The sequence below is a fragment of the Hoplias malabaricus genome, chromosome Y, assembly GCF_029633855.1.
Source record: "Hoplias malabaricus isolate fHopMal1 chromosome Y, fHopMal1.hap1, whole genome shotgun sequence".
Lineage (NCBI taxonomy): Eukaryota > Metazoa > Chordata > Actinopteri > Characiformes > Erythrinidae > Hoplias > Hoplias malabaricus.
Window position 1 is genome coordinate 83,749,289 of NC_089820.1, and position 16,131 is coordinate 83,765,419.

A 16,131-nucleotide genomic window follows, 5' to 3' on the forward strand; every position below is an offset into this window, starting at 1 on the left:
AATCACAAAAGGTGAGGAAACTTTTATATATATAAAAAAAGAGTTTCAGGTGTAAACAGTTAGCTGCACATTAGCAACCACTATAGCAACAGCCTAGCAACACCTAAGCAACCACCAGCGATACCATAGCAACTTCCTAGCATTACCTAAGCAACCAGCTTGGATACCACAGCAACAGAACAAGGGATTGTCATCAAATACTGGTTGTGTAATTGTCGTAAGTGGACAATGATGGACATATATCTGACTGACAGCCAATGTACAATAAATTCTCTGTTTAGTCGCTGTGTAGAGAGCAGAGGAGCCTCTGTCAGTCTCAAAGCAATCATCCGTCTTAACAGCAGCGATTAAGAAACAAAGTGAATCCTGTTTCATGTGTTTTAGAGTCCGAATATGGGACACCAGTCACGCCACAGTCTGAGGGGCAGATATTTTTGATGAAATCTGGACACCCGTTTGCTGAGAATGCATTAAAAACTGCAGTTCCAAAATTTGCTTTGAAATTTCCCTTAGTCATCCTTGAACAATGATCATAAAATTCACAAACATTTACAGAAAATCTACAGCTTCTAGAAGTTTCTGAACCATGACTAACACATAGCAACTGCGTTGTTGAACTTTTTGTTGGTGTCAGTCACTGTCCTCAGTCTCCATTTATTACAAAAACAATTTGTACATAGTTTTTGTCAGTTTTAGTATCAGTTTTTACTCTCAGATAAACAGAATATAACTGAAATTATAATTGAAACATGAGCTGAAGGTAGCTGTAGCTGTAGCTGTAGCCTAGCGGTTGCTAGCAACAGCGTCCAAAGTTATGATACACTGGATGTTAAAAAACTGTAATAACAGCAAGGTTAGGATGTTTCTCAGCCAATCAGACTGTGTGGCCAGAACTGAACTTTGTATATTAGCTTTATATCACAGTTTGGCTCATGACATTAGTATTTGAGCTAATCACTCATCCACTTTTAGTTTCTTGCACATGGCTCTTTTTGTTTATTACCCTTCAGTCTATATTCTGATTATTCCCTCAGGTGAACACTTGTTAGTAGTCTTTGTGCCCGGCCAAGGCCAATTCCTTCATTGTCCAATATTCTTGGTGAAATAAAGTGATTCTGATGTCGATGGTTACTTTCTCCTTAAAAATTACAAACTGCATTCTGAAGCTTGCATGCGAAGACCACAGGGCAGGACTAACACCTACGTGTGGCCGTCCCGACCCGAGAACAAGGCTCTGAGACCTGCACAGCTCAGTGGGTGTGTGGCTTCTTTCTCTGCCTTTACTTCACTGTACTACACTGAAAGTAGTTGTTTGCTGCTGTATTAATGTTTCAAATTTCAGAGAGTGCACCTTTAAAACCTGTCACATGAAACGTCCAGATGTAAACAGCGTCAGAGATCGGATTTCATGTGTTTTTGGTCTGTGGTTACGGGGTGTCCTGCCTTCCAGCCCTCACTGGTCTCAGAATTACTGTGACAACAATGTGGCTGCTCCACCACGAGGCCACACTGCCCTACAATGCAAATACATTTCAGGTGCTGACCTTCAGAAGAGAATATTCTTTTTCTAAATATACTACAGCCACCTGACCCAGTCACACTCTTCTTTATTAGTGGGTGGATATGTTCTGAGCTCATAATGGACGTGTTTGGGACTCTGGAGGCTTTGAATTTTAAGGATTCCAGTTCTAGGTACGGTTTTGGGGTCGTTGGACTTGGATGTCTCCAGGTTTATGACGTGTATTTCACCTGTCAGTGATTATGACTTTTACCGAAGGCACTGGACACCAACAAAGTATCATTTTGAAGTCAGAATCAAAGATTACAAACACTGAGAAATACATTTAAGAGGTTTACGTTTAGGTTTAGGTTGAATTTCACGATGCAAACTGTTTTTTTCCGTAGCATCTCAGCACTGACCCAGCACCTGCTCAGATTTATAACCGGTCAGTCGTCCAGGTGTAAAATGTTCTGAATGCAGGACCATGCTGCGCATAAGCGACATGCAACAAGGTTAAAGGTCATGTACTAAATTTTAAACTTGACACGTATTGAGCCAGGTATAAAAAAATAAATAAATATGTTTTAAAACCTTTTATTGGTTTGGTGTGTTACCTCTGGGCTGTAATTCTCAGAGGTCAACACTGTACAGCTTCATTACTGTGTGTATGTGTCCTTTGTGTATTTTGACCCACTTTGAAGGCTCCATATGTGTGTGTGTGTGTGTGTGTGTGTGTATCAGTGATTTTGTGTGTGTTTAAGTATGTCGGTAATGTCAGGTTACTGACATTAACATGTCTTCAGTGGTCTTTGATGTAAGAATAGATCCTCTCTCTCTCTCTCTCTCACACACACACACACACACATGCCAAGGAGACAGATACACAAACCCTGACGATGGATGGATAGTAATGGTTAGAGTTTAAAAAATACACAAATTCAATCAGAATCTTTAAACGAACTGGACACTAATCTAAAAGATAATTTACATATTTAAAGTCTTGCCTTCACTAGAAAGCAGTGTCCTCCAGTGGTGCTGGGTTCACGATGGAGAAACTGAAGGCTGTGGAGGTTCTGATAATCAGCTTAAATCAGGACATACCATTTATAGGTGAGTTACTTTCTTATTAATGTAACAGTCAAAAATACATTAAAATGATTGGCCATTTGAATTCTGTGTTATTAAGTGTATTGTGACCAAGTGATATTTAGTTTAAACCGACTGTTCTACGACTTCAATTTTTGTTTTGCAAAGTTTTTATTTATTTATTTATTTATTTATTAAAGGGCTACAATCAGATCAATAACATTCGTTTTTGTAAAATACTTGCAGAGTTCTGTAGGTTTGCTCTTAAAATGTATGTGAACACTTCACTTGAGATAATTATTGAAGTAAAAACACAAGGTCAGAGAATTTATTTAAAAAGAAAAAATTTGACTCAGACATATTTTTACGACGGAATAATTCTGAGAAAAAATCTTGGAATTATTCTGAGAATATTTATTATTTATTTATTTGCTTTACACGCAGTCTGAGTGCTACAACTGAGTTTAGGGCCAAGGCACTGAAAAAAGAAAACATTTTGAGAATAAAGTCTGAATAAATCTGTGATTAAACTCAGAATAATTCTGAGGGGAAATAAAAGTCAGAATAATTTCGAGGATAAAGTCGGAATATTTCGCTGCATGTAGAATGGGGCAGACACAACCACAGTGTAACTGATGAATGCAGTGTGTTGCTGAAGTCAAATTATGGTATAGATTTCAGGAATAAACACTCACCAGGACCAGACTGTGATTAGTGTTTAAACGCTGAACCTCTTCATTCAAAAGAGGGAATGTAGTTTCACAGGATAGAGCTGCCCTTCACGACTACTGACGTGCAGACTGACCAATTAAATGTTTACAGAGAAGGTTATCGACCAATAACGGTAGCTCTACAGTCAGACCGTCCAATCGGAAGATTTTAGGCTACTTCACCACTCCCCCTTCTCACTCAAGCGAACCAATCGGAGTAGGGGAGGGCGGGACTAGTTTGTGAACGACACTTCTCGAAGTTCTATGTAAGCTCTAGAAAAACAAAATCCCGGATGTTTGTGAAATTCCGCCTAAAGTCTAAAAAAGAGGATGTCTGGTCACCCTAGTTAACGCATAAAACCTGCACGTGAAGATTATGACGTAGCCAGCTGGTACTTCTAGCATTTCTATATATAAAAATAACGTGTAAATGTGTGGCTCAAAATTGGAGTTTAATGTTTTTGTTTTGCAGGAAAGCTGTGGCTGGCCGTGTTTGTCTTCTTTAGAGTCTTTGTTCTTCTCTTCGCTGGCTTTCCACTTTTCTGGGATGAGGGAGAGCACTTTGTGTGCAACACCATCCAACCAGGCTGCGCCAGCGTCTGTTTTGATGCATTTGTCCCCCTTTCCCTGTGTCGCTTTGGCTTTCTACATTTGGTGTGTGTGTGTCTCCCCACTGCTCTGTACGTCACACACCACACACACCGAGTGTTAACTGCCTTCACATGTAAATATTTCATGAAGGAAGACACGCCTTCACTCAGGATTCAGATGCCTGTCATGAAGGGGCCTGGTCACAGCTCTGAAACAGACTTTGGGGGATGTGTTACAGTGCTGTATGTCTTACACGTCATTCTGCGCATTTTTCTGGAGCTAGCTTTTGGTGTGGCCCAGTACTTCCTGTTTGGGCTCTCAGTGAGGAGGGACTTCCTGTGTTTACAAGCGCCATGCAGACCCACCGTGGAGTGCTTTGCTTCCAGGCCCACAGAGAAAACTTTACTGATGCAGTGGCTGCTGGGAAATGCAGTTTTGTCTGTGTTCCTGAGTGTCGCTGAGATTTCAGTCGTGCTGAGACGCTCCGTCCAAAAGAAAAGGAACAGGAAGTGGAAGAGGACTAAGAGAGAAGTGAATGACAGGAGTGGTTAAATTTATTAAACGTCATTTTTCACAGTGTGTCTTGTTTTGGGAATTGTATTTAATATTAATATTTTCTAAATTCCATAAAGTAAATTCCATACATTAAATAAATTCCTAATTTACAAGAAATTATTTTCAGATTAAGAATCAAGCCCCAAAAACACACGTTGGTAGGTGGATTGGAGACTTAAAAGTGTCCATAGGTCTGAGAGTGTGAGTGAATGTGTAAGTGTGTGTGTCGCCCTGTGTGGGACTGGCACCCCCTCCAGGGTGTGTTCCTGCCTTGATCTCAGTGATTCCGGGTAGTCTCCAGACCCACCGCGACCCTGAACTGGATAAGAGCTTACAGATAATGAATGAATTACTGAATGAATGATTGTTGAACTCAGCAAAACAAACAAAGAAAAGTGAAAATGTGCATTGAAAGCTGCAGGAAAATACCATGTTCATGTGCTTTTTCAACAGAGGATGTGATATCTTATTATAATATGTAATTTAACCAAGGTACACAGGTCATTTCCTTATGTTTCATCACAGCTTTACTGCTTAAAGATAAGATCATGAGGGTTAGAGCGTGGTGAAATCATGAAGGTGATTGGTAGGATCCTGTATTACATATCAGTAAAGACATTACTATACATGCTTAGATATACCTTCAACATTCAGTTCAGTCAATAAATCATAAAGAGCGGCATCGCGTTATTATTGATGCTTTTTTTTAATGGAGCAGTCAGTCATTTTCTCCAAAAAAATGTATGATATTCTTAGTAGTTGCTACATGAATCAGTTAATGCTCTATAGAGTGGGTCCCAATCATGGGGGAGGCCCTGTATAAAATATAGATACAGAATCTCTTAAAAACAGAGGCCACTGTGTGGCAGTAGAATGTTTTATAACAATCAATTTGGACAACATTACTGATTGCCATTTTAAGCTCTCTGTTAATTGTCTCTCCTGCGTTTTTTCTGGATGTGTCCACATTTCTCCCTTCTGCGTTTGGTGGTTTTATCAAAGACGTTGTAAAGGCTGGGCTCCAGTAGGACGTAGCCTGTGCTGATGTACTCAATCTGCCTCCAGTCCAGAATATTGCCCCCAGGGAAGCGATTACGTGTACTGAGGTAAAAGTACAGGTCTCTAACAGACAGAGCTGAGTCCCAAATGTACACATCAGTCACCTGACCCTCAAATCTATACAATTTTAACTCAGCCTGGCCAGAAAACACCTACAATGAAAAAAGAAAGACAATTACTGCATTTTATTGTTGTTATTTATATTTGTGTTTTGGTAACTGACCTACACCGCTTTAATGTTCATTTCTTCAGCAATTGTCTGTAACCCTTATCCAGTTCAGGGCTGCTGGGGGTCCTGGAGCCTACCTGCAATGTGGGAACACACCCTGGAGGGGGCACCACTTCTTCACAGGGCGACACACACTCACGCATTCACTCAGACACTCCCTGCTACGGACACTTTTGAGTCTCCAATCCACCTACCAACGTGTGTTTTTGGAGCATGGGAGGAAACCGGAGCACCCGGAGGAAACCCACGCAGACACAGGGAGAACACACCACACTCCTCACAGGCAGTCACCCGGAGGAAACCCACGCAGACACAGGGAGAACACACCACACTCCTCACAGGCAGTCACCCGGAGGAAACCCACACAGACACAGAAAAACCCACCGCTGCCCTGAACTGGATAATGGTTATAGATTATAAATCAATGAATATCTAAGTTCCTTAAGGAGATATTTTTACATACATTATCTTAACATTTCCAAGTGTCCATACACACAGTAAATTCTCCAGTGGTAAATCAAAACTATTAGTGTTAAATTAACACTCTTGCTGTTAACACTAATAGTGTTGATTTAACACTGGAGAATTTACTGTGCAATGGTAGATCTAGATTCTATCTTGCTGTATGTTGAAAGAGCTAAGTGCTTTATTAACAGATTGGTCATACCTGTCCTCTGGCAAGGCCTTTGCGAACACTCAGTCTTGAATCATACCACAGCTGTGCCATTCCACTGTTGGAGTCCCAGGTGAAGCATCTGTTCTTCCACGGCCATACCTGAGGAAACACCTGTGGCACCATTCTGTACATATTAAAATTCACCCTACGACCATAAATATCTAAATAATAATCATCACTATATTTTGAACTTGACACTTCATATGTGCCGTTTTCAAAAGTGAGCTGAAGTTGGTACTCATTTTCTGTGAGGATTCTCAGACAGACAGTGAGTCCAGTGACGTTAGAGAGAACGTCTGACCGAAAACGAACTTCTGCCGCATTCATCACACTGAACATCTGTCCCTGAAGACCTGCGCACAGAGGAAACAGCTATTAACGACAGGTTTTAATGACCGGAAATGAGCAGCTCTAATTAACAGAACCTTCTTTACACTAAACATCAGCAATCAGTAAGAGTTCAAGAGGCTTTACTGTGATTTCACGAGTATATACGAGTACACAGTGCAACAAAACAACGTTCCTTCAGGACCCTCGTGCAACACAGAACATGAGATCACACAATACATTCATTCATTTATTCATTGTCTGTAACCCTTATCCAGTTCAGGGTCGCGGTGGGTCCATAGCCTACCTGGAATCATTGGGCGCAAGGCTGGAATACACCCTGGAGGGGCGCCAGTCCTTCACAGGGCAACACAGACACGCACACATTCACTCACACACTCACACCTATGGACACTTTTGAGTCACCAATCCACCTACCAACGTGTGTTTTTGGACTGTGGGAGGAAACCCACGCAGACACAGAGAGAACACACCACACTCCTCACAGACAGTTACCCGGAGGAAACCCACACAGACACAGAGAGAACACACCACACTCCTCACAGACAGTCACCCGGAGGAAACCCACACAAACACAGAGAGAACACACCACACTCCTCGCAGACAGTCACCCGGAGGAAACCCACGCAGACACACAGAGAACACACCACACTCCTCACAGACAGTCACCCGGAGGAAACCCACACAGACACAGAGAGAACACACCACACTCCTCACAGACAGTCACCCGGAGGAAACCCACGCAGACACACAGAGAACACACCACACTCCTCACAGACAGTTACCCGGAGGAAACCCACGCAGACACAGGGAGAACACACCACACTCCTCACAGACAGTCACCCGGAGCGGGAATGGAACCCACAACCTCCAGGGCCCTGGAGCTGTTTGACTGCGACACTACCTGCTGCGCCACTGTGCCGCCCTTCACACAATACAGTACAATGAATAAATCATTGCTAAAAAATATAAAAGAAATACAATAAATAAAAAGAACTGTTTATTGCAGCATTAATATGTTCCTTCCACTGAACATCTGACCGTGAAGTTAATCAATAAATACGCACTACACTGAATTACCACTCCACATAACACTGCAGGTAACAGACTGTTTACAGACGGTGTTTCCACTGATCCTAAAGAATCAAGGTTACACTGAGGTAACGCATTAGATTTGAATTCAAGAACCGCTTTGTTGGTGTTCACTGAGAGGCTGTAGCTCACAGTTTGTGTCCATTCCTCTAGTCCTTCGTCCATTCTAGGTTTGACTCCAGGGTTCTGAGCTGCTCATGTGTTGACCTCTCACTTTAAAGGAGTTCAGGTCATTTTACACCATGAAAAACCCATGTTTCAAATGGCTGTTGTAGAGTACAATGTGAAGAAGACTCACTGGAGGACATGTCTGACTGGTGTATGTGAAGGAACTGAGCTTTACACACAGACTGCAACTTGTTTCACGTGAATGTAACACGAGTTAATAATTACCGCTTCATAAATCTAAATGTAAATAGTTTTAAGCTGAGTTATGAAGTCATAAAATAAGTTCTGAATCTATAAACCCACAGAGAAGAGCAGTTTGGAAGAAACAACATTAAATTAAAGAAAATGACATCCTTACTTCCATTTTTCCATTCTGTTTGTCCATCAACGGGAATCAGGACACTGCTCAGAGAGTAGAGCGTGAGGGAGCAGAGGAGCAAGGCCCTGGCCATTTTAAAACTTGGGAAGCTTAAGAACTACTGTTCTATTTGATTGTGCTCCAAGCAGAAAGCAGATCTGAGACCCTCAAGAGATTCTCTGAGATTCTCAACAACAGGAAGACAAAGTAGGAGCCTGTATCACGTGACAGTGGGCGGTCACCTTCTCCACCATTTGATATTAGCTGTGTTTTATGTTGGAGATAACAGACTTTATGAAATGGAAGCTGTAGTTGATTACACTGTAGACCTGAATAACTCAACCAGCAGACCAGCAGAACTCAACAATGAAGGCCTTTATATTTTTAACCGCATGGATTCTAATATCAGAACTGATACATACACATTTACCTTTAGTGTCTAATGCTTTGTACAGTTCAAAACATGCATTTAATGCTCATTAACATTAAGTACCATTAACTAATTGGTTTCTAACTAAGTATTTTAGCTAAATATCGAATGTTGTCTAAATTTATTGTGAAAGAGTTCTTCCCATTATTTAACCATTCATTCATTCATTGTCTGTAACTACGTCCAGTTCAGAGTCACAGTGGGTCCAGAGCCCAGCTGGAGTCCCTGTGCACAAAGCAGGAGCACACACACCGGACAGGCACCGGTCCATCACAGGGCACCACACACACACACACATATGGACACACCTGCACAGCCAGTTGTGTGACTGTGGGAGAACAACTCGATGCAGGGCTCGAACCCAGAACCTCAGGACTCCGGCGCTGATTAACGGCGATGCTACGTGTGGAGCCCCAACCCACACATGAACTAAAATGAAATAAACACATGAACCTGTCAAAACAAAGCAGTGAACCCCCAGACTCATAACCTTTAAGTTCAGTTAAATCTATGATACACAGCTATTTTTACCTAAAACAACACGCAGGACACTTACAGTGTCACTGTCTGGGATCAAAAAAGGGTCAGGGTCACAGTCTGTGAGGAGTCTGTGTGGATGTACTCTAGATGCTCTGGTTTCCACCCACAGAAAATAAAGAGAAACACATGTTGGTGGGTGTATTGTCTGTTTAAAAGGTTTCCATAGGTGTGTTCCTCTATTAAAAGTCTCATATTTCCCTGCTATCCGCTGCTGTTGTGTGATTCTCTGGACCTCTGTGTCAAAATATTAAAACAGATCTTCTTTCTGTAAGGGATTTAATGCTTGATATTTATAAGTTCACTATGTGCCAGTTTATGTCTTAAATTAAGCGTAAATTAAACTGGAACAAAACCAAAAAAAGAGCTACCCTCTTGTACCATTGGCTACTATACACTGATAACCACAAGGGGGCGCCAGTGCCCTGCGCTATGTTTGTTGTGATAGTGCGCTCAGACTTTTAAGAGCTTTAGCTTCACTTAATGAGTTTTATGGCTTTTTCCTTTCAAAAATGTCTCATTTGACCTTTGTTTTTTGGTCTTATGATGCTAAGCACTATAAAAATATATGTTTGTGGGACTCGATATTTTTATTTATATATTTATTTTATTTATTCCAACATAAAATAAATTAATTAGCTTTAGCCACGAGGCTAAAGCTAGCCTTAAAGCCTTAAACGGTGCAGACGTGTCTTTTCTGGCTCCTTATAAACAGAGTAGCCATGAAGTGGAACAGAAAATTGAAATAATTTAATGTATATTAACTTCATAAGAGACGCAGTAACACAGAGAGCCCTGAGACTTCACACAGTTCACAATCCAGCATTGTTTATGTTTCTGTTTCATTCTCGTTTTCTCTTTTATTTCAACAGAGTTATAAACAGCTTTAGAAACACTAGGGTTTTCACTTGAGCTCTGGGTGTGTATTAAGCACACACATTTTTATTTATTTATTTATTTATTTATGTATTGTTTTGGGTGATTTAAGACGAGGGGTGCAGCAGTCACACAGCTCCGGGGTCCTCGAGGTTTTGGGTTCGAGTCCTGCTCTGGGCGACTGTCTGTGAGGAGTGTTCTCCCTGTGTCTGTGTGGGTTTCCTCCGGGTGACTGTCTGTGAGGAGTGTGGTGTGTTCTCTCTGTGTCTGCGTGGGTTTCCTCCGGGTGACTCTCTGTGAGGAGTGTGGTGTGTTCTCCCTGTGTCTGTGTGGGTTTCCTCCGGGTGACTGTCTGTGAGGAGTGTGGTGTGTTCTCTCTGTGTCTGCGTGGGTTTCCTCCGGGTGACTCTCTGTGAGGAGTGTGGTGTGTTCTCCCTGTGTCTGTGTGGGTTTCCTCCGGGTGACTGTCTGTGAGGAGTGTGGTGTGTTCTCCCTGTGTCTGTGTGGGTTTCCTCCGGGTGACTGTCTGTGAGGAGTGTGGTGTGTTCTCCCTGTGTCTGTGTGGGTTTCCTCCGGGTGACTGTCTGTGAGGAGTGTGGTGTGTTCTCCCTGTGTCTGTGTGGGTTTCCTACCCTGGTCAAAAACACACGTTGGTAAGTGGATAGGAGACTCAAAAGTGTCCGTAGGTGTGAGTGTGTGAGTGTGTGTTGCCCTGTGAAGGACTGGCGCCCCCTCCAGGTTGGGTTCCTGCCTTGCGCCCAGTGATTCTGGGTAGGCTCCGGACCCACCGTGACCCTGAGCTAGATAACTCCTTAGGAAGTATAATGTAAAAAAATAAACAACCTGTGCTCCCCGTTCAGATACAATACACTAAAAAGAAATTAATATTTTTAATGAGTCCTGCAGCTGTAATATCTATATATTTCTCCAGTTTCCCGTCTCTGTGTCTCAGGTTTTACAGCCTACTTTATTACTGGCACACTGAGGAAAATTGCTTATTAAGTGTTAATGTGTCTTAAATAGGTCTGGGTTTATTTGCTGTGGTAAGTGGAAAAACATGGTGCAGTAATATTGAACAGACACATTAGGAACCTAAGACCTGAACAGAATGAGAGCTTGTAACAACATTAGATTTAAGCATTAAATAACATCCAAATTGCCCCAAATCACACCGTCGTATTATAATGTGTAGTTATACACCTGATCATCCAGTGCTCTGTGAATAAATGTGATGTTTATGCCACTTTTTGTTGCAGTAAGAGCCCTTAGAAACACTTCCAGTTTGTAAACGTTCAGACAGCGTTCAGACATTTATTCACAGAACACATTTATTCAGTTCCAGACTGAGTAAAGCTAAGAGTAAAGTCTTGATCTTCATACATTTTTAGATACAAAGATTATTTATATACAAAACATCTCATAGAACTGGCTTGGAACTCACATTTACACACACACACACACACACACACACACACACACACACACACACACACACACACACACAGACACTCTCTCTCTCTCTCTCTCTCTCTCGCTCTCTCTCTCTCTCTCTCTCTCTCTCTCTCTCTCTCTCACTCACTAACTAGTCTCAGCCACAGACGCTCTGCCCACAAGCTGATGGAGAGTCTGATACTTTAAGTGCGTTTAATCACCGTCAAGTACAAAAGGATACACCCTTTTGAACCATTAGCTGTAACCGTGTGTGTATGTGTGTGTGTTGTTTGTGTGTGCGCGCACCTCTTGCCCTGATATACACAGGTGTGAAAAAGGTGCATAGCTTAGCCACAGTCCTTTTACAACATTTTTTCTTTCTCTGCAGTCAGTAATATATCAAGTATTGCCTTTGTTTCTCCATTTGTTTTAGCACAAAAAGATGTAGAGGTATCACTTTAAATAATTGATGAAGGCAAATTAACAAATTAGGGCGGCACGACGGCGCAGCAGGTAGCATCACAGTCACACAGTTCCAGGGACCTGGGTTCAAGTCCCGCTCCGGGTGACTGTCTGTGGGAAGTGTGGTGTGTTCTCCCTGTGTCTGTGTGGGTTTCCTCCGGGTGACTGTCTGTGAGGAGTGTGGTGTGTTCTCCCTGTGTCTGTGTGGGTTTCCTCCGGGTGACTGTCTGTGAGGAGTGTGGTGTGTTCTCCCTGTGTCTGTGTGGGTTTCCTCCGGGTGACTGTCTGTGAGGAGTGTGGTGTGTTCTCCCTGTGTCTGCGTGGGTTTCCTCCGGGTGACTGTCTGTGAGGAGTGTGGTGTGTTCTCTCTGTGTCTGCGTGGGTTTCCTCCGGGTGCTCTGGTTTCCTCCCATGCTCCAAAAACACACGTTGGTAGGTGGATTGGCAACTGAAAAGTGTCCATAGGTGTGAGTGTGTGACTGAATGTGTGAGTGTGTGTCGCCCTGTGAAGGACTGGCGCCCCCTCCAGGGTGTGTTCCTGCCTTGCACCCAGTGATTCCAGGTTCTATGTGGGGAACTTCTATGGGGCATAAACTGGTTCATTCAGGGCCTAAAAAGTCTTGTGGGTAGCACTCATTTGGTTGTTTCTTGGTGGTAAAAATGACGTATTGCTCCCTTCATTCAACGTTCACTCAGAAACCCAAAGTGAAACTTTAACATCCAAATCTATCAGCACGTTCATACATCAAAGCTGTTACAGATCTGCAAGCAGTACCCAGCAAATGCTGCCTTCAAACACTCATCTGAACATGAAAGACGCTGTGTTTACTCCTGGTGAGCCAGCGCTGGTAAATTAGCGGTTGATTTAAAGAGGATCAGATGTAGAAGCCTGACCACTGTGTTACTAGCAAACGGCATGTCTCTACGTCGACTAAACACTTTCTTACCTTTTATGGTAAAACATGATAGAAACTTGATAGAACTACACTGAACGGCCACTACATTCACTGCACACTCTCTCAGCTGCACTGACCCGACAGGAACCCCGTGTAGTTCCACAGTTACAGACTGTAATCCCCCCAAACTTGTTTTTAGCGCTCAGGAGCAGGTATGATTTCACTGGTGGATCATCCTCAGCGCTGCAGTGACACTCACATGGTGGTGGTGTGTTGCAATGTTTTGCATTGGTTTTAGTGGCTCAGACACAGCAGTGCCCACTCACTGGTCCACACCACCACCACCACGTCTGTGTCCCTGCAGTGCTGATCCACCACCCAAATGTCTATGGTGGTACTACGGGGGTCCAATGTAGAAACAAGGAGGTATTCTCTCATATCATTAATTCTGTCATCCAGCTTCTTTAACCACTTCATCCTGATCACATTAACTGTGCATCTACACAGGGTGCACTAAAGGGCATCACACGCTCACAGTCTCACTCACACACACACACACACACTTGGGGACGATTGATGGAAGATGGTGCATTGGGGGAAAATTCTCTTGTGTCTGCTTCCTGGCAGGTTCCCTACAGTTCGTTTATATATAAACTTTGCTTCAATAAAATTGATATTTCTGTCATATACTTTATTTCATGACCTTGTTTTCACCCATCTTTGTCAAGGGTGCCAAGAATTTTAGAGCAGACTCTATAATTAACCACATGCCAGAGATAGTAAAACAGACATGGCATGTGCAGAAAGCAAAATAAGTCTCTCTCTCTCTCTTCTCTCTCTCTCTCTCTCTCTCTCTCTCTCTCTCTCACACACACACACACACACACACACACACACACACTAGACAGACTCGATTTGTTGTACTCCTCCGTGTCTCTCCGGAGGTGTCACTTTAAAAAAATAAATAAATAAAATAATCTGTTCAGAGTCTTCCAAAAAAGTCCAGTCTACCTTTACAACATTCTTTTCCCACCAGGTAACTTTCCTAAAATACCTGAGCCCTAACTCTGTGTGTGTGTGTGTGTGTGTGTGTGTGCCTGAGCTCGACAGGTTTAGCCCCGAGGGAATACTCAATCACAGACGCACATAAAGAATGTCACTTGACGTTTTAAAGAGAGCCTGTGAATTGCACAACTTATGCTACAGGTGTAGAGAGGCCATTTCGGTTTCCATTTACGGCGTTTGGCACACACACGCATCCAGAGTGGCTTTATTTATTCGCTGAGTTAAACACATTGGAGAAAGAATTGAAGTACTTGAATTATTCTAACATTAAAACCACCTCCTCCAATCGGTGTCCATTTTCTCAGCGCCACTGACCATACAGGTGCACCTTGTAGTTCTTACCCACTGTTAGCCCCATGTCACCCTGCTCTTCAGTGGTCAGAGCCCCCACAGGGCCACGGCGGAGCAGGTATCAGCCCCACGTTCCTACAACCGCTGTCAGATAGAGAACCTTCTGTTCAGCCTTATATGGAAACTGTAGCCTACGAACACATTGCTCCAAAAACAGCCCGGTGTTGTAATGTGTAGTAATTAATAATGATATTTATAAATGTATGAAAGATCATGGTAATAATTTTTGTTGTGTAATCTCACCTGGTGTTTCCCATAAATCTGTCCAACCTAAAAGTCTTCACCTGGGTGACACCCTGCCCTGCAGCTACTACAGAAAGCCTTGAATCACCTCCTGACTTTACTGACTTTGTGAGGCTTATCTGCTCATGATGTAGTGATGCAATGTTCCTGGGAAAATAGTACGACTTAATGCTCTAAAGCTTGTCCCACAGATTCAGAAGGAATGTAAACGTCTGTAGTTATGGAAATTGATGCCACGAATTAAGAACTCTCTGATCACTCCATTTGAAGTTGCACGAAGCCTTGGTATAACTGTGAAAGACCAGGTGTCGCTCTCCACTGTCTGAATCGTTCAGGATTCTCCTCTAAAACTTCAGTCTATTTTTTGTCGGTTACTTGTTGCCACCTGACAACCGTAAGCCCTTCCTCACTAGTCTTCATCTGTGGACCAACAGGCCTCTGAAACTGATCCAGAACACGGCAGCACACCTGCGCTTCGTTCTTTCGGAATTCATTAATATGGCTCTGTTTGCTGTGTTCCCTTCACTGACTTCCAGTATCTGCTCACAACAGATTTAATGGTTTAATGCTCACCGACAAAGCCAACAATGAACCTGTCCCTTGTGTCTAGTGGTGTCTGACTTGTTCAGTCATACTTGGGCTTAATCTATTTGTACAGGTCAGAATGCATTCTCTGAGCAGATGACACAGCGGTTGTTGTGGATTAGAGCAGGGACTGTAATGCTTCCTGTTTATTTTATCTACATATAGAATCGAATAGCAGAGACCCTAACATTAAGCCTTATGGCACACCATAAACAAAATTGATTTTTCCCCTCTAGAACGATTCCCCATTAGTTGTATAACTATTATCAAATTAATTTAATAAGTGTTATTGCTCTAAATTAAATTTAACAGAGCTACAAATTGTGGGTGGGAACCCCTCAGAAGTAATTCTTTTTGCAGCATATAATAATGATACAAAAAAAAAAAACTTGTGTCTATAATATTTTCACCACGAATAACACTAACAGAAACCAACTACTGAAATAAATCTGTGTTTTATTTCCTCTACAGCACCTCCTTAAGGAATACGTCACTACAAATGAAATGAAAAAGTACTAGGTGCATTAGCAATAGACCACAGGAACAGCCTGAAGACTATGGAGAGTGGTTAAAATGAATATAGAAACATGTGATTACAGTTGCAGTCACTTTTACTATTACTTTACATCACACATTTATTATCTTTCCATCATTGCACGTCTGTTCCTACTTTGTATTTCTACATAAGGATATATATAAAACATGTGTAAGTCACACAGTCCGTACTGCCATACGTTAACAAACATCTCTGCTGCAATGAATGCGCAACTGTGCTCTTGTGACTTCCACCCTCATGCAACTTGAGACTAAATTAGGAGAAGTTAAGAAAGAGTTTCTCGGTAGGATCAACAATTAATCAGCACTTTATTAAAACAATTAGAA

At 42.3% G+C, this 16,131-nt stretch overlaps 1 protein-coding gene across 1 annotated transcript; it reads right to left on the reverse strand.

Annotated features, from left to right (window-relative positions):
• Positions 1 to 4,851: 4,851 nt before the first annotated feature.
• LOC136679710 (C-reactive protein-like) lies at positions 4,852 to 8,531 on the reverse strand. Its single transcript, XM_066658374.1, has 3 exons — positions 8,374 to 8,531; positions 6,399 to 6,760; positions 4,852 to 5,654 (listed from the first exon to the last, which is right to left on the reverse strand). The coding sequence occupies exons 1-3, from the start codon at positions 8,465 to 8,467 to the stop codon at positions 5,373 to 5,375; spliced, it is 738 nt and encodes a 245-aa protein (XP_066514471.1). The 5' UTR covers positions 8,468 to 8,531; the 3' UTR covers positions 4,852 to 5,372.
• Positions 8,532 to 16,131: the final 7,600 nt, after the last annotated feature.